We start from the raw sequence: 24,207 nt of genomic DNA on the forward strand, positions 1-24,207 counted from the left end.
TCGGTAACCACCACAGACAAAGATACATCCTGTCAGGTTACCAATCATTCCTGCTAAGGTGGCACTGTTAATAGACAGATGGCAGTTTTTGATGACAAATCTAGCAGTCTGAAAGGCAAAGGTTACCTGCCTTAGTAATGGTCTGGGAGAAACAGATGAGGGCATTATCTTTCCAGATCAATGCCAGAGTAAAGGAAAGAAAAAGAGGGGGTGCCTGGGTGACTCAGTCATTAAGCATCTGTCTTCGGCTCAGGCCGTGATCCCAGAGTCCTGGGATCAAGCCCCCCATCGGGCTCCCTGCTCCACTGGGAAGCCTGCTTCTTCCTCTCCCATTCCCCCTGCTTTTGTTCCCTTTCTAGCTGGCTGTCTCTCTCTGTCAAACAAACAAATAAAATCTTAAAAAAAAATAGGAAAGAAAAACAAGGAACAAAAAAAGTTTCAAGTTCAGTTAAAGTACGAAGTTTTGATCTGATGCTTAGAGGAAGCCATCTACCTCAATATCATCTACTTTTCTTCCTAGTCAATTTGATTCAATGTTTGTATAGGACCAGATGTCAGATGGAAACTTCTTTAGCTGTGAGATGCATATACAAGATTTAAGTACCTGAAGTTTGACTATCAACTGGGTAATGAAGAGGACCTGGTATAGCCTCTTGCAAGAAGATTCAAGAGCATTCTGTTCCTTTTCTTTCTTTTTTATTTTTTTTAAGATTTTATTTATTTATTTATCTATTTATTTATTTGAGAGAGAGAGAGAGAGAGTGAGAGAGAGAGAGAGAAAGAGCACAAGTCAGGGGGAGAGGCAGAGGGAGGGGCAGACTCCCCACTGAGCAGAAAGCCTGATGCAGGGCTCAATCCCAGTGATGAGGGAATGGAAGGCAAGCTGAAGACAAAGCAGAAGCTGACACTCTGCAACCCCCCCCCATGGGATGTATGCAACATTCCTCAGACACTCCTGGCTGCCCTAAAGGACAAAGAAATAGTCCTTACTACCTATAGCCCATTGACAAGTCCTTGAAACAGGCATGGTGACATTCCTGTAGGAACTCAGCTGCCTGATGTTAATACTTTGCTAAGGGCAAAAGGCAGTCCTAGCCTGACCCCCTCCCCTCCACCAAGATCCTGTAAGTCTACTTTAATGTATAAAAATTGCTTTGGAAACTTCCTTTATCTTTAACTCCCCAAGATACGTATTGGCAATCATCCCCCAAGCATATGGCCCACTGATATACATCTGAAGGGTCTCATGACTAAGGTTTTATTAGACAGTAATAAATGACCTTTTCCCAACAACAGCTAGCCCCCTCAAGGTCCTGGAGACCTTGCTTCCAAAATTCCTTAGAGACTTACCCTATCCCTAGCCCCCTCCCCACTTAAGGGTATAAAATAGGCCATTCCTTACAACCCCAGGGCAGCAGCTCTTTCTGCCCATGGGTCCTGTCCCCATGCTTTAATAAAGCACCATTTTGCACCAAAGACGCCTCGAATTCTTTCTCAGTCGTCAGCTCTGGACCCCACCCCACTGAACCTCATGTATATTCACCTGCATCTCATCAAAATCAGTCCTTGAGGCCAGTACTACCCTGATACCAAAGCAGGATAAAAATAATACAAGAACAAAAAAGTCTAGTTTTCTGATATACTTGGACTTTCTTTTGACATCCATTTGTGTGATAATGTTTCTCTGCCCCCTCACTTTCAATCTGCAGGGTCTTTAGGTCTGAAATGAGTTTCTTGTAGGAAGCATATAGATGGTCTTGTTTTTTTTATCCATTCTGACACCCTACGTCTTTTGATTGGAGCATTTAGTCGACTTACATTCAAAGTTACTATTGATAGATATGTATTTATTGCCATTTTGTTACTTGTTTTGTCATTGTTTCTGGAGATTTCTCTGATCTTTTCTTGTCTTTGTCACTGTTGGTCTCTCCTTTCCACTCAAAGAGTCCCCTTTAATATTTCTTGCAGGGTGGTTTAGTGGTCATAAATTCCTTTAGTCTTTGTTTGATGGATTTTCCCTTGTAAGTTAAGGACTTCTTTGTCTTGCTGCTTTTAAGATTTTTTCTTATTACTTTATTTTGCCAATTTAATTACAATATGTCTTGCTATTGGCCTGCTTTTTCTTCTCCTCCATGGGAGCTCTGTGTGCCTCCTGGATCTCTGTGTGCATTTCTATTTCCTTCCCCAGATTAGGGACATTTTCTGCTGTTATTTCTTTAAATTATTTTTTCTGCCCCCCCTTTCCCCCTTTTTCTGGGACTCCTATAATATGAATGTTATTATGTTTGATGGAGTCACTGAGTTCCCTCAGTCTATTCCTGTGTTGCATAATTGTTCTCTCATTCAGCTTCATTATTTTCCATTACTTTGTCTTCTAGGTCACTAATTCATTCCTCTGCTTTTTCCAGCTTGCTGTTTATTGCATCAAGCCCAGTTCCGATCTCATTTATTTCATTCTTCATCTCTGATTGATTCTTTTTTAACTCTTTTATCTCTGTGGTAGGGTCTCCCTGATGTCTTCTATTCTTTTCTCAAGCCCAGTGAGTATCCTTATGATTGTTGCTTTAAATTCTCCATCAGGCATGTTACTTACATCTATTCCAGTTAGATCTCTGGCTATGACCTTATCTTGTTGTTTCATCTGGGATAAATCTTCCATCTTGTCATTTTATCTACGTCTCTGCCTTCTTCTCTGTGTTTGAAAAATAAGTTATATGTCCTGCTCCTGAAAGTAATGGCCTTATGAAGAAGAGTTCATATGGTGCTCAGGGCCTGGCACTTCAGTGAATGTACCCGGTGTGTGGTGCATGCACTCTGATGTTGTGTTTTGGCTGCTCTATCCTTCAGGCCAGTCCTCTGCAGAGGCTCTCCTTGCCTGCTGTGCACAGAATTTGGTTCCTGGCCTAAATGTATGAATTTTAAGTAGGTGTGTTGTGGTCTGCCTGTGAAATGAGACCCGACACCACATCCATGAGAACTGAGGCCCTGCCAGAAGTCTCTGGTTGGGAGATGTGGTGGGGGCAGGGGCTTGTTCTGGTCTTCTGGGTGAGGGGCCCGCTCTGCTGGGGCTGAAGCAAGCTTGACTTAGAAGGGCAGTCCCACCAGAGCATAGGGAGTGGGGCTTGGTGTAAGCAAGTTAAGCAGACTTGTAACTGTGCTGCCTCTTGCTGGTGGCTCTGTGTTTATGCTGGGGGATGGGTAGGGAAATAGCACTGGCCAGCTCTCCTTTTCCCAGAGGGGTGTATTTGAGAATGTTGCCTCCCAGGAATGATGTCCAGAAAAGTGAATAATCTCCCCACTTTGTGTCCCAGGCATTCTTCACATCACTATTTTCATGCTGTCTTGTCCCTAGGTTGTTTGTCTGCCTTCTCTCCAGGAGTAGCGAATGCTCTCAGGGCTGTATCACAGCCAAACCCATTGAGCTTTAAGATTATAGGCTTTAAGTCACACTGCTTGCAAGAACTCATGAAATTCAGCCCCTTTTGTTTTCTGAACCAATGGCTTTGGGAAACATTCTCCTTGTGCATCCCCTGTGTGTTCCTCTCTCTTCTGCCCTTCCCTGAGACCATGGCTCTCTTCCCTCTGCAGCAGCAGCAATCTGTTTCTCCCCTAAATCACATATCTGCACTACCTACCTTCTTTGATGTGGCCACTTCTTTCCCTTTAGTTGTGGAGTTTGTTCTGTCAGTCTTCAGGCTGATTTCTGGGGTATTTAGGATGATTTGATAGTTACCTAGTTGTGTTCATGGGACGAGACAAGCCTAGGGTCCTCTTACTCTGCTGCCATCTTGGGGATAATTGGCACCAGTTTACTTTTGATATTAAAACTCATTTTAAAATTCATTTTAATTTTAGCCAGCCAGAACACACATCAAAATTCTTCTTTAAAGATTCCTTTTCCACAAACACTCTACAACTTTCTTTTTTTACATTCTTATTTTATCCTACTTTTCCTCTCTTTAAATAACCAGCCTCGATTTAGCACAAAATTACTTTCTTTTCCTTCAACCAGAAAGTATTTCCATCCCTCATACTTTCTTTTACCAAAAGCACACATCCTACTTTTCCTGCTATAGAGATGCTTCCCTTGTTATTTCTAGTAGCTTGAGTCACATGTATTGATGAGAATTCTTAACCCTTAGGAAACTTAACTAACAAACAATTATGGTGTGCTTATGGTGTGCTTCCCTCTCTTTTTCCCCTCCCACCATGTTCATCTGTTTTGTTTCTTAAATTCTTCATATGAGTGAAATCATATGGTATTTGTCTTTCTCTGACTGACTTATTTCACTCAGCACAATACACTCTAGCTTCATCCAACCACAGATGGTAAGATGGCATCCTTTTTGGTGGCTGAGTAATATATATACCATATCTTCTTTATCCATTCATCAATCGATGGATGTTTGGGTTATTTCCATAACTTGGCTATTGTTGATAATGCTGCTATAAACATCTAGTAACAAACTACAGAAATGAACCCTGAAAGGATAGTCTTTGCTATAAAATCTAAAACTAAGTTTAAGTGATCTTTTCTCTTTTGTTTCTCTACGGGTAAGAATTACCTCTCTGAAGTTTGTACTTTAACATTTATATTTCAGGCATGGGGAAGAATGCAAGTCATAAATCTTTTAAGATAAATGGGAGGAGGTTTGGAGATTGAAAAAAGGAACAAGTGAACTTTGAACTGCTTCTAGACTGTATTTCTAGTTTTGCAAACGTTTGAAAGATAAAGACAGTTGACTTCATTTCCTCAAAAAATTGGGTTGCAACTTAAATAGCATCATAAATTAATCCACCCATTCAACTACATTATCTTCAATTTATTTAAGGGAGAAGGCCTAAAAATAATTCCTATCAGGTCCTGAATATGAACTATGGTCAGAGATTCAGTCAAACTGGAAAATGTTTTCCTTTCATCTAATTGCTAATCTCAGGAGGTAAATCCATTTATAAAATTTTTTATTACCCTCTCTGGATAGTCTTTTTTTTTTAAGATTTATTTATTTATTTGAAAGAGAGAAAGGGAGAGAGGGCAGTCCCAGGGTGAGGGGCAGAAGGTGAGGAAGAAACAGTTTTAAGCAGATTCTGCACTGAGCATGGTGCCATGGAGCCTGACATGGGGCTCAATCTCATGATCCTGAGATCATGACCTGAGCTGAAACCGAGAATCTGATGCTTAACCAACTACACCACCCAGGCACCCCTGGATAGTCTTTTCAATAAATGGTGCTAGAACAACTGCATATCTATATGAAAAAGAAAGAAGGAAAGGAAGAAAGAAAGAAGAAAGAAAGAAAGAAAGAAAGAAAGAAAGAAAGAAAGAAAGAAAGAATATTGAATACACCTTACACCCTTCACAAAATTTAACTCAAAGTGGATTACAGACCTGAATGTAAACTCCAAAACCATAAAACTACCAGAAGATCTCACAGGAGAAAATCTAGATGACCTTGGCTATGTCAATGACATTTAAAAAAAAAAAAGATTTAATCTATTTATTCATAAGAAAGGAGAGGTAGAGGCAGATGGAGAAGCAGGCTCCCCACAGAGCAGGAAGCTTGATATGGACTCAATCCCAGGACCCTGGGACCAGGGACCTAGACGAGGGTAGACGCTTAACTGACTGAGCCACTCAGGCGTCTCTGCTGATGACATTTTAGATGTAACTCCAAAGGCACGATCTATGAACGAAACCATTGCTAGCATGGAATTCATTAAAAGTAAAAAGACAATATCAATAGAATAAGACAAACCACAAATTGGGAGAAAATATATGCAAAACATATATCCAATCAAGGACCATTATCCAAAATATTCAAAGAACTCTTGAACTCAAAATAAGAAAACAAACAGCCCAATTTAAAAAATGGGTCAGGGCCCCTGGGTCGCTCAGTCATTGGACATCTGCTTTCAGCCTAGGGTGTGATCCCAGAGTCCTGGGATCAAGCCCTGCATTAGGCTCCCTGCTCCACTGGGAGCCTGCTTCTCCCTCTCCCACTCCCCCTGCTTGTGTTCCCTCTCTCGCTGGCTGTCTCTATCTCTGCCAAATACATAAATAAAATCTTTTAAAGAAAATGGGTCAAAAACATTAGTAGATGCCTCACCAAAGAAGATCTACAGATGGAAAATAAATATATGAAAAGATACTCCACATTATATGTCATCATGGAAATGAAAAAGCAAAACAACTGTAATATATCACTCCACACTTACTAAAATGGCCAAACCCAGTACACTGACAATGCCAAATGCTAGCAAGGATATGGAGAAATAAGAACTCTCATGCATTGCTGGTGAGAATGAAAAATGGTATAACTACTTTGGAAGATAATTTTGTGGTTTCTTACAAAACTAAGTATACTTTTATCATACATTTCAACAATCACACTCCTTGGTATATACCAAAATGAGTTTAAAACTTATGTCCAGACAAAAACTTGCACACTGATGTTTATAGCATCTTTGTTCATAATTGCCAAAACTTGAAAGCAACCATGATGGCTATATGTAAGTGAGTGGATAATTAACTGTAGTATATCCAAAGAATGGAATATCACTCAGCACTAAAAAGAAATGGGTTATCAAGCTGTGAAAGGGCATGGAGAAACCATAAATATATATTAAAAAATGAAGGAAATCAATTTAAAAAGGCTACATACTATATGATCCTAAAGATATGGCATTCTAGTGGCACCTGGGTGGCTCAGTCAGTTAAGCAGCTGCCTTTGGCTCAAGTCATGATCCCAGGTTCCTGGGATCAAGGTCCATGTTGGATTCCCTGCTCAGCAGGGAGCCTGCTTCTCATTCTGCCCCCACTTGTGCTCTATCTCTTACTATCTTTCTCAATAAATAAAATCTTTAAAAAATTTAAAAAAAATTAAAAATTAAGATATGACGTTCTAGGAAAGGTAAAATTATGTAGACAGTAAAAAAAAAATCAGTGGTTTCTAGGGCTTGGGGAGGGAAGGATGAATCAGCAGAGCACAAAAGATTTTTAAGGCAGTGAGATGATTCTGTATGTTGCTATAATGGTGGATACATGTCATTATATATTTGTTAAATCTCTAGAATATGCAACACCAAGAGTGAACCATAATGTAAACTATGGACTCTGGGTGCTAATTATGTATCAATGTAAGATCATCAGTTGTAACAAGTATATCACTCTGGTGGGGGTTGATAATAGTGGAAGAGACACACAGGCTATGTATACATGGGGGCAGGAGGTCTATGGGGAAAGATCTACCTTCCACTCAATTATGTTAAACTGCTCTAAAAAATTAAAGTCTGTTTAAAAAAGGCAAAATAATAATGTAAACTAAAATAAATCTTAAAGTAATAAATAAAATGTTGCTATGCAGTGCAGGCTTTACATATCAGGTGTGTTTTCAGATAATTACACATGTCATTTAAAATAAGCAAGTTTATACAAATCAAAACCACAATGAGATATCACCTTGACACCTGTTAGAATGGCTATCATCAAAAAGACAAAAGATAACAAGAGTTAGTGGAGATGTGGAGAAAAGGGAACAATGTCCAGTTTTGGTGGGAATGTTGACTTGTGCTGTCAACTGTGGAAAACAGTATGAAGCTTCCTTTAAAAATTAAAAAAAGATCTACCATATGATCTAGCAATCCCACTCTTGGGTATATACCCAAAGGAAAGGAAAACTGGACCTCAAGGAGATATTTTCTTTTCCACGCTCATTGTAGCATTATTCACAATAGCCAAGATATGGAGAAAAAATGTATATCAACAGATGAATGAATAAAGGTGAGATATATTTTATATTCATCTTTGAGAAAGAAGGAAATCTTGTTGTTTGTGACAACATGGATGTAACTTGAGGGCATCATATTAATTGAAATAAGCCAGACAGAGAAAGACAAATACTTCATAGTGTCACTCATATGTGGATTAGAAAAATAAATAAATAAATAAATAAATAAATAAATAAATAAATAAATTAATAAAGTCAAACTCATAGAAGCAGAAAGTAGAAAAGTTGTTGCCAGGAGCCAGAGAAAATGAGGAGAGGTTGGTATAAAGATGTAAACTTTCACCCATAAGATGAATAAAGTCTGAATATTTCTTTAGTTAACTGTAGTTAACACTGTATCATGTAACTGAAATTTCCTGAGAGTAGAACTTAAATGTTCTTATCTATATAAATAAAATACATACCCTATATGTGAGGTTGATGAATGTGTGTAATCCTTTCACAATATATGTGTTCACCAAATCATCACAATGTACAACTTTAAATATCTTATAATTTTATTCGTCCATTTATACCTCAACAAAGCTGAAAAATAGGCAAGTGTCTGAAATATTTATCTTAAAATTATACATTTTGGAAGTCCTCTTGTCGTTTCATATGCAAGGGAAACCATTTCCTTTTAATTATCCTTATTTCCAAAATATATCATTTGAAATACTCTTATGCCTATATGGCCCATTTAGGTTTTTTAATTTTTTTAAGATTAAATGATACTTTTTTTTTTGAATTATCATTTGCCAAGACATGCGTGGGAAGAATTTACTAAAAATGCCTCAGTCTCCTCAACCATATAATTATTTCAAGAGTCCTGATAATAATGAAAACCAAAGGGTGCATTTTGACATCTTTGCACAATTGATTAGAACCTTGTTTTGGAACAGAAGATGATAAGGACAGTCCTTGGCATGGAGAACAAGCATGAAGAAATATCACTTACAGATCTGATAATCCCATTTTTATTAATTATATTATCAACTCATCCCCAAATCTACACACAGTTCAAAATAATACAGTTGTATTCAATGATATTTCTTTAAAAATGTCAGCATATCGTTCTTAATATTTCAGCTTCCAACAAATTATAGAGGAGGGAAGAGACAATGAACTCAAATTTCAGTGTTAAGAAGCTTAAATATTTCCTTCTCATAATTATGTATACCACTCAATTCTTTTTTCTCTTGCCGATACAGAGAAGTCATAAACACAGAGAAATTATAAGTTTTATCAAATTGAGTTAAAATGAAAGATTCCGACCTAATTGTGTAGTGATACAATGATTAAATAATTTGTAATAACTAAAATTTCATCTCATTGCAGTGGCCCAAGAATGACCACAATTTAACCATATTTGTCAGAATATATTTTCCCCTTAAAACTTACAAAGCTCTGTAATATTAAGATTGTTAAACAACTATTATTAATAATACACATTGCTTTCTATTATAAACAAGGTTTTATAAAACACAATGCATGTAAAGAAAATTCATAAAACATAGATGTGCCTCTTGATTATTAAAAAGCCAAACCCCTACATAGCCACAATCCAGGTCAAGAAAAGTAAATTTCTAGTACTCACATTTTCTCCCCATGCTGCATTTTCCCCAGTTACAACTGGCTGCTGTCTTCTACAGTAACCATTATCCTGACAATTTTGGTAGTAATTGTCTTGCTTTATCATAGAACCTTTTTTCCCAACCAGAAATACATTCCAAAACAAGTTTATTGGAATCAAATTATATATGTTTGTGTGTAATTATTATTCCATATCTACTTCTTTCAATTAGCATTATGTTCTGTGAGATTCATTTATGTTTTTCCATGTAACTATAATTTACTAATTTTCCTTGCTGTATACTATTACTTTATTATAGCACAATTTATTGCTATTTTTATCTATAAAATACTTTTAGGCTACACATTTTGATATCTCAAACTATCTGGTACATAGTTGGAACTAGGAAGACTAATGGTACATGAATATTTTTTTTTAAGATTTTATTTATTATTTGACAGAGAAAGAGAAAGAGCACAAGCAGAGGGAAGGGCAGAGGGAAAAGCAGACTGAGCAGGGAGCCCGACGTGGGGCTCAGTCCCAGGACCCTGGGATCATCACCTCAGCCAAAGGCAGACACTTAACCGACTGAGCCACCCAGTCACCCCACTACATGAATATTCTTATCCATGTGGTTCAGTGCACATATATACACATTTGTGTTGAGTTGATATTAGAAGTGAAGAATCAAACTTTTACCAGGTTTATATTAGCTTTCACATTTCTACATGTCCTCATGAAAATTTGTCACTTCCTGTCTGTTTAGTTGTAACCAATTTGGGAGATAAACAGGAAATTCATAATGTTTTAAAATGGAATTTCTTGTGGTTTTATGATTTTAGGGCCTACATTTAAGTTTTAAATTCATTTTGAGTTGAGTTTAATTCATTTTTGTATATGGTAAGATAAGGATCCAATTTCATTCTTCTTCATGTGATTATCCAGTTTTCCCAGACCATTTATTCAAGTGAATATCCATTCTTCATTGTGCATTCTTGCATCTTTGTCAGAGATCAGTTGACACTGAACACGTAGGTTTATTTCTGGGCTCTTGTTTCTCTTCCATCTTATATATCTGCTTTAATGCCCATATCTTATGTTTTGGTTATTGTTGCTTTGTAATATTTTTTTGAAATCAGAAAGTACAATGCTTGTAGCTTTGCTCTTCTTGGTCAATATTATTTTGGCTACTCAGTCTTTTGTGGTACCATATGAATTTTAAGATAATTTTTCTATTTCTATAAAGTATGCCATTAGGATTTTAATAGGGATAGTATTGCATCTGTAGGTCAATTTGGATATTATTAATATTTTTTTTTAATAATTCTTCTAACATGAACATGTAAAGTCTATTTTATCTGTGTTCTATTTCTCTCCTCAAGTGAACTGGTTGTTTTGAATTAGCCTCTAGCCTGGACTTGGCTAACCTTTGTCCGGGAGGTAGTTTTGGCTCTGGTTGACTCCACATACCTTGGGTATGCTTTTCTAATGATAATAGCAGAAGCACAAAACACTAAGTCCAACTTTACTAGTGTCACGTGCATTGATATCCCATTAGTCATAACCGATCTCATAATAACAACAAAAAAAGTCTAAGAGCAGGAAAGAACATCCTGTCAACCATAAAACCAAAGTAAGTTACATAAGGTGGGAAATATATCCTCCCAGATACTTGTACCACATAGAGTTGCAGTTAAGACATAAATGATGTATGAATACATTGTCCGGAATATAAAACTCATCGAATAAATGCTTATATCTATGTTTGAGCTTCACAACAATCAAATGATTGAAGGAGGAGTGGCTTATCTCACATGATTTCCTTTTTAAATTGACCCACCAATATTGAAGATCTAGAGACAAAAGAGCTGTCATGGGGCGCCTGGGTAGCGCAGTCGTTAAGTGTCTGCCTTCGGCTCAGGGCGTCATCCCGGCGTTCTGGGATCGAGTCCCACATCAGGCTCCTCGGCTGGGAGCCTGTTTCTTCCTCTCCCTCTCCCCTGCTGTTTCCCTCTCTCGCTGGCTGTCTCTCTGTCACAAAAAATAAATAAAATCTTTAAAAAAAAAAAAAGAGCTGTCATCATTGTCATGTGATATGTGAATAATGTTTGAATAAACTATATTCATCTTAGATCTGGACTAAAACAAGAAAAGTTATCAACCCATCCTGTCAGGTAGAGGGGAGGCGTAGTAACACAAGGTACTTGTCTTTGACTCGTCTCCTTTACCCACTTAAATATTTTATCCTGGGATCACATCCCCATAGTAAAATGCCACTAACTGGGAAACTGATAGGATAAGTCAATACATTTTATTATGAAGAAACATTTTTGTAGTAGGAATTATGGAGAATGGGAGATATAATTTATGCCAAGTTGGATCACAACCAAACACTTGATAAGTGCTGATGGAAACAAACTCTTAAGAGTGTTTCACATTCACTTATTGGAAGGTATATCTGACTATTGTATTTTTGCATCAACTAATTTGATAATTTTATGAGAGAATAAAAATATCCAAGATATGAAAAGTACACATCTGAAATGAGACTTTTTTTTTTTTTGGCTGTTAATCATGTTCAATTTTCTTACAGATAGTCTACATGGGCTGGTGCGAAGCACGGGAGCAAGATCCTCTGCAAGATCGTGTGTACTCACCAACATTTCTAGCCCTGAGGGGATCATGTCTTTACAAGTTCCTGGCACCTCCAGTAAGTGTCTTCATCCGGTGCTTTTTTACTTTTCCCATATTATCATGACAGAGTGACATCAATTTAATAATCGTAAATAACATATTACCAATATATTTTAAAAGTAAAATACGGAAAAAAAAATAGAAAACAGTCCAAGTGTTTCTGAAAATACCTTCCTAAAGATATATGTTCTGGCATTAAATATTTACTTCATAACCCTGGAAGACATTTCTGTTTAGGCATTTATGACCGTCAAAATATGTTTACCTATTGACACAGGCCTGTCTAAATTTTAAAAAATAACATTTTGATATCCTGTATTCTAGTCATTGGTCTTTGTATTAAATATGTATGGCTACCTATTGCACCTAAGATCTTTCTTTTGGAATCATGTACCTTACACAATAGTAGATTCTCAATAAATATTTATTGAATATAAATATCAAATGCCAGACCACACACTTACCAGTCTGATATTACATAGGTTCTTGGAAATATCAAGTCTGACCTGCTGCTATTTTGAGTGACTATGTCTACACAAAGTTCAAAGCACCCAGAAGGCAGGGAAAAAGCTATTAATATTTATATATTTTACTATATTCCTGAGTAATTTCTTATGACTAGACAGACAAATATACGTCTTAAACATAAGAAAGTGAAATAACTTCATTGTAGTGTTTGGTGCCTTCACAATGTTATAAGGCATTCATATCTTAAAATAACTTCCTGATATAAGTTATGTCTTTTTAAAAAGTTAAAGCCTGCATAGATATCTAGTATTCTGCTTTGTATTTAGCTGTTAGCAGAATTACTATATGTGTGAAATATAAATACTTAGTATTTATATGTAGATAATACATACATCATTTAAAATATGTTATATTGGGCAAATGGAGATTGTTACGTTAACATAAAACATTTGCTGAAAGCAGAAGAGAAATGGTAATACAACTTAGAAGAGAGGAAACCAAAATACCACACATGGACCTCTATAAAAATAACACCACAACTGAGATATATAGTACATATGGGAAAGTTTCATTGTACACTGTATTATGTAAGTAAAATAAAGAGGAAAATCAGGGTTATCTTTCTAAAACAAATGACATATTAGTTTCTCATCTTTTAAAGGTGACAACGTGGGACTGGACCCGAGCAGAGAAAACATTTTCAGTTTATGAGATTATGTGCAAGGTTCTCAAGGTATGAACAATAGGTAGTGAAAATTTTCATGGCCTTTCCTTACCAATGGTTCTGTGCTCATAAGTAGCTCATGAAAACAAATGATGCAATGATATAAAAGATAAATATAAAGAAAATAAAAATATATATAAAAGATGGAATGCAGAGAAGTATATAAGCACCCTCATATCAGTTTAAGTAATTACTTTACAGATTTGGTAGTCCCTCTGTCTGGAGAGAGGAATGGAAAGAAGCTTAGTAGGAGTTCATTGAAGGAGAAAGAGAAAGTTCAATTGAAAATAGTCTTAATTTAAACGTCAATTATTATCATATTTGTTTTTTTTTTCTTTTTTTTAAGTAAAATACAAAGAAAAAGTCTTAGAGAAGACTTTGGAATTAGAAAATGCAGAAAATATGAAGGCATGTGCAAAGAAAGATCCTTTTTTTTTTTTTAATCTCAGAGTTAGGTTATCTATTTGAGTATGCCAAGGAATATATAATTGTCGTAAATCAGTTAAAGTTCTGACCATACACAAGGTAATTGGATTAAGAAGTCACCAAGAACTCTGTAAAATTCCAAATGGTTTCTGTAGCCATTTTTAAGAAGCAAATGGGGATAATTTATAAAGCCTAAATAATAATCTGCATTCAACTTTTACTCTGAGGTCTGTGAGCTTGGAAGTACTACAGATGATAATTAAATCCTTGTTAAGGTTGACCTTGCTTGTGTAGCCAAGGAAAACTAAGTTCCCTGCATTTTATGTCTATTATTTTCTTCTAGTTAAAGACTCAGTAGAAAATGCTAGAACATTTACAACATAAATGAAATGTATCAAAAGTATCTGAAAGCAGAGAAACAAAAAATATTATTACCTCAGAAATGTTCATACTTTTTCTTTCCATAAAATAATCCTAGATTAAAGCTGACATTCATAGTAGCACAAGAGCTAAATAAAAATATAGGTCTTTGCTCATCACTGTGTATGGTTTTAGTTCAATTTAGGGATTGATGGAGGAAGAACAACGCTGATATACTTGAGTTGATTGTCAGCTAAAGAAGGCCCTTGCAACTCCTAAAAGATGTAGAGGTGTCTGAAGAAAAGGAGAACATACTCAACTCCAGTTTTTTAAAATAATTACCAAACCTGCTAATGGAATTCTAGTTTATTCTAATTGAATGAGATTCTAATTGAAATTTTCAGACCAAAAAACTGGTGACATTAAGAAGAAAGAATTAAAGAGAGAGAGGGAAAAAGAAGGAAGTTGGGGGGAGGAAAGACTGAAGGGAGGGAGGGAGGGAGGAAGAGGGGAGGGAGAGAAGAGGAGAAAGAAAAGATAAAGAAAACACCCCAGAAACTCACTACTCTAACAAGTCAGTTTCATTTGTCAATTCTTTAGCCCTACATTAATGTAACTTTTGCATAGCAGTAATTTACCAGGATGCATGTCTACATTCTTATTTAGATTTAAATTACTTCCTAATCATTTTCCAAGTATCTACATGGTCTTTAGAAGCCTCTCTCAAAAAAAAAAAAAAAAAAAAGCTTACTTATCATTTAAAAATAATGCAGTTTATTGTATTACTTAAGGACAATTTTAAAGGAGAGAATAAGAATTATGTGTGACTCCATATAACCACTCAATACTTAATTTTCTTAAAAAAATTTTGTACAATATTAGGATTATATGGTTTGTAACCTTCTCTCATGTAAAAATGTTGAGTATTTTATGTCAATCAATATACTTAAAAAAAAAAACTTTGACCTTCTGGTAGATTTAATCTATCTCATCATTTGGCCATATTTATTTAGCTGTTTAGGTGCTTCCTCATTTATTCTATCAGACATCACAACAATGACTGATTAATATAACAGATAGTGGTTGAATTTTGATATATACCAGGTAATCTGTTAAGTGCTTATTATATGGGTGGGGGGAAAAAGCAGAAAAGTCTCCTCTTTCATTGAGTTTACATATTATTAGGGTGATACAGAATAAAGTTAACATGAAAGCACACACACACACACAATGGATAGCAAAGAATTGATGTTTGCCCACAACCTTTTATGTAACTTTCTAGTTATTTCTTTTAATCTAAGTTCTGAGTTTTGGAAATCCTGGGTGGAAAACATTTCAACATATTCAAGATGTTAATTTTAGATATCTAAATTCCTTCCTAGAAAAGCCATACCAATTTATACTGCCATTGCAAATATCTAGAAGTGCCCATGCATTTGTTCCCTGCCCAAATTAAAATCAAAGAGCCCTTCTCACTCTATGGTGACTAATATAACAAAATAAAAATTATAAACAAAATAAATAAGAGAGTGAAAAAAAAAAACCAAAGAGCACTTCTCATTTATCTTTTCCCATAAAATTTCCTATAAGCTTATTAGTTTCTTTGGGAAAATTTTTACATAAGTTAGTGAGAGCTGGTGATAAATATTTTTAGACACTCATAAAATATAATTTTACTCTTACTGATATGTAAATAAGAAAGCTCTCCTATCATTAATCAATGCAACACTAATTTTCTGTGCTTCATGGATTTACATCTGACACCCAAAATTGTCCTCTGAGGATTCTTTTTCCCAAATGAAAATTTCATACAGCACAAGAATAGAGGAGTGAACATAAGACTCAATGTTAAATGTATACTTTTCCTACATTCAGTTCAGTGCCTGGGGGATGATTGGCTTGACAAGGAGTCCAGCCTCAGAGAGTTGGGTCTAGGAAGCAATTCTGAAGGGGGTCTTCTGTAACCCAGCCATCTACTGTGATGAGGTAACAGTCCTGTGCAGATGTATGGATTGTAGACTTCAGTTTCCAGAAAGGGATCTCTCACATAAGCCAGATTTAAAGGCACTGCTTAATGATCTGGACAACAGAACATATGGCCTGGTATAACTAATAGAGAAAACTCTTTCCTCTCTCTTCTGATATGAAGCAATACCAGTAATAAGAAAAATGAAGCAATAATAGTTACCCAGTGTATATATTTTACACATATGTGCCAGGTATTATTCTCAGTTTCTCGATATCATAATTTATTTACTCTTTACAACACCACTATGAGGCCATTATTATTCCCATTTCACATATATAGAAACCAAGGCCAAGAAAGTTTAAGCAGACAGCTCAAGATCACAATAGCCAGTAAATGGCAGAAGTAAAGATTTGAATCTTACAGTCTGTCTCAAAAATCTTTGCTCTTAAATATTATACTGTATTACCTCTTTCTCTGTCAGAATAAGCACTGTTAAATAAGAAAGAAATGAAAATGAGAAAGCCAAACAGGTGATGAGAGAACAAAATTTTCAGAACAAGAGAATCTTGGCAAAAAATGATAACTCTGTTACTAAATACATTACACTTTGCAAATATATTAGGCACTTTAAACATCAATTTCTTCTGTTCAGTGGAGCTAAGAAAGCATAGGATGCTATGAATGTTGGCAATTCATAAATTGATATGTGGATGTATTTTTATGAATTAATTCATATTACAAATACTCATGAAGTACTCTCGATGTGCCAAGCACTCAGCTAGGTATTAGGGATTCGGTGCAAGTGGACAGGAGGACTGAGCTCACAAAAAGCCTAGCTGACTAAGGAATTTAGGAAGGGCATTTTGGAGGAGGCCTGAAATAAACTTGAAATATAAATGATTATTAAAGGGTTCAGATGATGTGTTTTGGTTGGGATTGGGGTTTGGTGAGTGGGAGAAGAAAGGGGCATTGTGGGCATAGGAAGTAATGTGTAAACTTTTCTAAGTGTACAAAGAAATATGTGTCATTTAAACAACTAAAAAACATTCAGTGTGTGTCATTTGCTTGGATATGGAAGCTAATGCTGATGTTTGCGTGGGGGGAAGCTGTTAAAAGACAATAATAAGAAATACAAAACTTTTCTGAAGAACAAAGGAGCCCCCTAAGGATTTCAAGCCTGAGCAGTGACTGAGTTTGCCTTTTTCAAAATAGTCTTCTAACTGCGGCATGAGACAGGATTAGAGGGATGGGGTGGGGGTTCCAGTGCTGCTGCCAAGATCCTGGGGTAGAGACAACCCATTCCAACAAAGCATGGGCAGTGGGTTGGAGAAGAGCAGGGCGAGAAGAGGGGCAGAGGAGAAGACTGTACAGAGACCTGCTGTGGTAATTACCCTCATGACAGCCACAGGCCTGTGGAGGACAGTCCTCTCCCACTGCCCTGGTTTAACTGATTCTTTGGGCAAAATGAGTGCTTGAGCTCCAACTCTAAGGCCACAGTGTAGTTGAATGCAGCTGGAAAAAAAACTCACCACGTGTTGAATTCTGAGCTTGCACGTCAAGCAAGCCTTTAATTCTGTCTCTCAGAATTCTGTCCTCTTATCTAATCTACCAAAACCTGGTTAAACCTTCTTCTTTTCCTTCAAAATTAATAAATACTTCTCATTCTCAATCTTAATTGATAATCCTGTTTCCTACTTACAAAGTCTGTCAGCTTTGCAAATACCCACTGGCTGCCCTGTTCTAGAGATGTCTGTCCTCACTCATGACTAAGGCCAGTCCAGCTCCTCCAATATAAGAGGTCTTACCCATCTGACACAGCAAGGAAACTGACATTTCTACCCTGATAACCCCCAGTGCACATGTCCTGCCCAGACTCCAATGTATGTGTCTACTGGCATGCCTAATGGAAATCTCCGATGTTACATGTCTCAAATTTAGGAAGGGCAATTGGTGAGGAACCCGAAATACCACGGAGATTAGAGAAAAAAGGAAAAACAGAAACTGGAATTCTGTTATATTTTCTGAGACTGGAAGAAGAAGGAATGACCAACACATACTTTTTATATAAAGTGGCAAAACCAATACTCTAGACAATTAACTGACAGCATACTGATTCTTAGTATTACGTATACTGCCATTAGAGGATCTCATGTGATGATCAATAGGAGTGTATCCANCAAATTAGATAGTAATTTCTTGATTTCCACCCCAGTGGTCTATCTGGAAAGCCCAATTGTATTCCAAATGTTAGATCCCAAAACTTGACCCGCAGTAGCCTTGGGCACTGCAGAGAATGGGTTGAGAGCCATACAGATACATATACAATGTGTATATATATATATATATATATATATATATATATATATCTAGGAATATAAAATTGGGCATGAAAGTGAATATTTAGAATGAGAAAAAAAATCACAATACAGAATAATTTTAAAAGTTGAGAAATACTAGAAACATTGGAAAATTTGTAAAAATGCATTATATTTTATTAACTATCTAACACAATTCTTTAGTACTTTTCCCCCTATGATTTTGGGGAGCTGTATATTCTTTGATCATCTCTTCAAACGGAAATAACTTTATAATATCGGCTTCTACAGGAAAGTGAAGTTACTCCCTGTGTTTTCTCTGTACCTAACTGGGCACCTGTGTTACTTCTCAGCTGGAGAATACCCAAAGTCCCATGCTCAGGTACAGCTCCTCATGTAACCTAGATCTCATCCTACACCTGGATTTAGTAGTTCAATTCCAATGATCAGGTGCTTCTTCGTGAGAGAATGACAGGACCTATCTGCATGATGGGAAAGCCAACTCACAGTAAATATCCTGTCAACCGATTGGACATGTGGAAACCCAGGAAGTGTGAATGGAGTATCCGACCTAGTTCAAAATAGTTGAGTTGTATGAACCTCCTAATATCATGTGGCTAGCAATCCTGCAAAGGAGGAGGACTACTTGTTTGTAGATATTTAAAGCCTACCCCTTTCAGAGCCAGCAGTAGACTGAGGAAGAGCAAGCCTTTTAGAAAGACAATCTTTCTTTTTTAAGTTTTAGAACACTGCTTTACATACTAACATTATATGTTTTAGATTTATATTCTTGGTCAAATATACATAGTGGTTAGTATAGTCACAGTGATATTCTTACAAAATCATTTTCAGAAAAAAATACCAAAATATTATGGCTGGATGGGCTGAGTGAGGAGAACTTTCATATGTGTGTTGGTGAGAGATGGGGAAAGAGAGAAAGGGATGGATCAACTAAGTAGATATGGGGCATGGGGAATGGGAGCCTGATTTCTCACTGTCAGGCATAAGAGTTCCAAATATAGCAGGACAGACTAAAATAAACCCAACAGAGCTGGATTAGAGTTAGAAATAGTGTTATGAAATTGGTTTTGTGTGTGTGTGTGTGTGTGTGTGCATGCGTGCATGCATGTGTGTGTGTCTATAGTTAGCTATACAAATAAATATAGGTGTGCTCACACACATTTATACAAGTGTGGGTGTGTGTGTTTGTGTGTGTGCGTGTGTGTATATGCACGTATAGACCTTACCCTGCCTCCTGAGAGAACCCGGTTCAGAGAGTCCCCAACAGCAAGTAGCACACCCAACAGCCAGCTATCACTTTCTTAATACCATCTCCACTACAAGGAGCTAGAACCCTATAGAAAAATTGTTGATGGCCTGAATGTAGCATGAAAAGTAAAAGATAAGGTTAAATAATTTTATTGTCCCAGAAAATCAAAAAGTGCTCAAAGAATGATGGAAATATGTCAAAAGACACAGAACTGCTTCAAGGGCACCCGTGGGCAAATTTGGGACAAACTGATGTTTGAAATAGGAAACCATGAATCTGTCTTCATAAAAATAAGTAAATAGGTGGAAAATTTAATAAGAAGCAGAGCACTTACATAGTTTCAAAGTACCTCCCTACACAGTACTTATTACAATTTCGAAAGAGAAAAGAGTAACTTCACAGGGGACTTCACAGTCTTCAAAGTTGATCAAAATGAACATTTTATTAATGGAACAAATCAAAACCATTATGCCTGACAGTATGATAGTAGAATACCACAATTAGTAGAAGAATATCAGGTCTGTGACATTCCTCCTAAAACTATATAATAAACCTTAACTAACCATGAGAAACATCTGATCTAATTTAATGTAATAATGGGGAAACCCAACATAATTTAATTTAATCTAGTGTGATGTGACCTAATCTACTCTAATCATGAGGAAATGTCAGACAAACCCATGTAAGGCACAGTCTACAGCATAACTGGCATGCAGTCTTCAGTAGTGTCAAAGCTTCAATAGCGGTCAAAGCTATTTTGCGCACGTTGAGTGGCGCAATCAGTTAAGCATCTGACTTTTGATGTCGGCTCAGGCCATGGTCTCAGGGTCCTGAGATTGAGCCCCCAGTGGGGCTCTGTTCAGGGCTTGGAACCTGCTTAAGATTCTCTCTCCCTCTCCCTCTGCCCCCCCCCTGCTCGCTCTCTCTCAAAAAAAAAAAAAAAGTAGTGTCAAAGCTATTAGAGTCAGGGCAAAACCAGGCACTCTTCCCATTCAAGGCAATTAAAGAGCCATGACAACTCCATACCAAAATGATTCTGAACTGGTGAATTATGAATGAATTATAAGGACCATAGGGCAACAATATACAATGTCAAATTCCTTGTTCTGAAGGTTGTATTATAGTGATATGGGAGAATATCTTAATATTCTTATTTGTTAAAACTATGTAGGAAAATATGGGGGTGGAGTGTAATGACGTATCACACTGACAATTATCAAATGCTTCAAGAAATAAGTCCTTGTTATTCACATGCAAATTCTCTTTATGTGATTGTAATAAAATTATTACATTTCAGGATTTGCTAAATAAAGAGAACTGTAAAACAAACATACAAGAAAAACAAGCCTGCCTCATGTAGAGTAATTGCAGCAAATCATGTTTAAAGGTAGTCGGGCTGGTAAAGAACATTCTAAGAAAATGCTGATTAAAATTCTGCTTAAATACAAAGCAACTAAAAAGAATTGTTAAAATGAGTAGAATAAAGAAAGAGATAAATGGAAAAAATAATTTTGTCAAATTAAAATAATGGAATAATCCCATATAGAAAGAAGTATATAAATAAGTGAATTTTTCATGATCTTCATATTTTGATATCAAATATATTCCTGTACCTCATAGTTATTATATTGGTGATTAAAAAGCTAAATCCAGTATTATCATTCCTTTTACCCTCACTACTAGCATTTTGAACAGAAAAGAGCTGCTCCAAAACTTTTTATGATCTGATTTCAGATAAAAGCAAAAATAAGAAAATATACAACAATATACAAATATACAGTATACGCATAAATGAAGATATTACAAGACACAAAATGTAGAAGATAATATGTGGCATCAGAGTGTATTGATATCATTATTAGGCAAATGCTAGTGGTTTATTAGAGACAAGAATTCTTCCAAAAACTGTAATTTAGATAAAGAATTATTTTTAGTAGAATTTTATGTCAATGGCTTGTATTAATTGAAAGGATATTATTTGACTCTGAAGTTAACTCTTTTGAAAAAAAAGCTATTTTTTAGGGAAACCATCTCAGTAAAAAAGATGTGTCTGCATTTTCTGTGTAAATTTGTATCCGTTTTCATTTTCATAATTATTCTTTAAAAATGTATCAATTGTTTTGCATTTTATTGTCATTTAAAAATGATTAAAGTTCTTAGTTTTTTAGTGTATCACTAGAGAATTAAATTGCCCTAAAACATGCAATCACTTCCTAAATCCAAGCTTCTTAAGGTATGTTTTCTTTTTTTTCCTCTATATTTCCCTGGTGATTTTTAAGAGGCTTTACAAACTGTAAACTAAGGTAGTGTTACTGTGCTGGATAAGAACTGGTTTCTCTTACCCTGATCTCTGTCTGTGGAAATACCATGGGTCAGCAAGGACAGGCTGACTGCTGTCCACAATGCCAGTGCCAGCTACTTCAAATCCAGCTTCCTTTCTTATTAAAACACAATGATCATCATTGATAAAAACATGACTTTATCTTTTATTTTGTTATTTTAGAATTGTCTTGGATCTATTACTATTTTAGCATATACCTGCTATTCCGTTAGAATTCCAACTGTTGTATAAAGTACTTATTTCTATTTTTCCAAAGCATCTTTCAAGCCCCAGGATATTAATTAATCAAATCTCATTTTTAGAAATTTGTTTTATTGACCTTTGTATGCTCTTGAAAGCTCAAAGTCATAGTTTAATACCCTTTCCCTGCTTTGATTTCTTTTCAGCTGGAGGTTTCCAATATTTGCACTTGTCCAATGTAATGACACACATTTCAACCTCATTCTTATGTATTTTTTTTCTTTAAGTTATACTATTTGCACTACCTTTTGTATGTCAGATATGAACAAAACATGAATTTGTCCAATATTTTCAATAATTGTACATGACTTCTGAAACCTATCTGATGATTCTTCAAATTTTATCTTTTTTGTTTTAATATTTACAGACTTAAAATGCTTTCATAAAGCTTCTAAAATAACTCAAGGTCCTATTTAAAGCAGATAAGTATCTCTTAGCAATAAGATGTGGGAATAAATAATTCGGTCATTTCCCCTTCTTGATAATGTTATACACAAAAGATATCCAATCTTGTTTTCCAAATAACCAAAACCCATCCCTGTCTTTCTTAATATCTAATTATTTATGGGATATTCCTTCCCCATCTAAGTGGGTTTAAGAACAATATGTTTATGAATTATCACAAGTTCATGTTGCAGAAATCTATTCCCCTTCAGTCTGACTAGAAGCATAGCCTGACTAATTCTGAAAATAAACACTGGGAGCATTGCTGATCTAAATCCTAATATTGTAATTTATTCCAATAATTTTAATAAAATATGAGGCTATATGTTAGGAAAATCTTCCAAATGAAAGACATTTCAAGTGAAATTTATATAATACTCATAAAATATGAATACTTTGAATATTTTTAGAAAGTATTTAAAATAATTTGAAACATCTTCCATAATAATTTTCTGGCTACTAAAATTTTGTATGGGCAGTCAGAGCATACTTTTTGTGTAAGGAGAAAGCTAGAAAATTGGCTTTGTTGCCCAAATCCATTTGGTGCCAATCTCAAGGACTCATCAGGTAAGAAGAAAATAATTTGTAATCCTCAACTCAGTATAAATTCCTTCAGGTCTACTTTAGGTTTTTGGTAATCCTTCTTAGACTTAATACTTTTGGATTTTTGTTTATAGAAGCTTTCTACCTTGCAAATTTACTACTGTATGAGATCTTAAATCTGTTTCACCTTCCAAAACCTTATATTATTATTTACACAGGTGCACATAAAGATTTAGTACTGGTGGAAACCAGGTATAAGCCCTTTCTGAGGCCTTCATCTATGAAGGAACGTTGCAGAAAAGCACTGAAATCTCCTTCAAGTTGTTTTAGAATGTCTTTTTTTTTTTAAAGATATAGGGTCATAGATAATTTTCAGTTCCAATTTTTAATCATATAATTTTATTATTATCAATAATTATATTTGTGCTATTATACATTTTACTAATAAAAGTATTGTTATTGTTATTTTGTTATTGTTTAGAATGATATCAACTTCTATGATTTTTATTGTTCTATAGAAGCTCAGCAACATACACTGAACATTGTCTACATCCTGTTCCTATCCTTTGCATATTTTAAAGAGTTGAATAAATTGCACCCATTGCTCACATCCCACTTTATAAAGTATAAAAAGTGAAGATTAGAGAAACTCAAGGTTACAACTACTCAGTCACTGCTGTAGAAGGAACACATGAGGATCCAGCTCTCTGGATCCATGCTGATCTCTGTCCTCACTAGATCATGAACCTTTAAAGTATGGTTTTATAGGCCTGTGATGTTTACATTAAATATGTCAGGACATATACTGTAAGAAATGGGTTTTGCAGTGGGTCAAGTTTTTTGTTTTTTTAAAGACACACATGAACCAGATTTATTAAATTTAACTTATGTGATTAGGTTTCATTGTTTGTTTCCCCTTTTAGCTTAACAGCTTTAAAATTACATTACACCTGTAAGAAATAAAGTCTTTGGCCAAGCTCCAAAATATCTGAAATATTTTCAATTAACACATTTTTTTGTTGTTTTAAACATTTTATTTATTTATTTGAGAGAGAGAACACAAGCAGGGGGAGC

The 24,207-nt window shown here is 35.5% G+C and overlaps 1 protein-coding gene and 1 pseudogene across 1 annotated transcript in view; one reads left to right on the forward strand and one right to left on the reverse strand.

Moving 5' to 3' along the window:
• The window catches only part of SNTG1 (syntrophin gamma 1), a 556,874-nt gene that overhangs the window by 454,987 nt on the left and 77,680 nt on the right, over window positions 1–24,207 (forward strand). The window contains exons 13-14 of the mRNA XM_034650177.1: window positions 11,933–12,049; window positions 13,163–13,234. Of these exons, the coding sequence (XP_034506068.1) occupies window positions 11,933–12,049; window positions 13,163–13,234 (189 nt within the window). The remainder of the gene's footprint in view (window positions 1–11,932; window positions 12,050–13,162; window positions 13,235–24,207) is intronic.
• LOC117797721 lies at window positions 4,384–4,498 on the reverse strand (annotated as a pseudogene).

This window comes from Ailuropoda melanoleuca, unplaced genomic scaffold (assembly GCF_002007445.2).
Source record: "Ailuropoda melanoleuca isolate Jingjing unplaced genomic scaffold, ASM200744v2 unplaced-scaffold11384, whole genome shotgun sequence".
Lineage (NCBI taxonomy): Eukaryota > Metazoa > Chordata > Mammalia > Carnivora > Ursidae > Ailuropoda > Ailuropoda melanoleuca.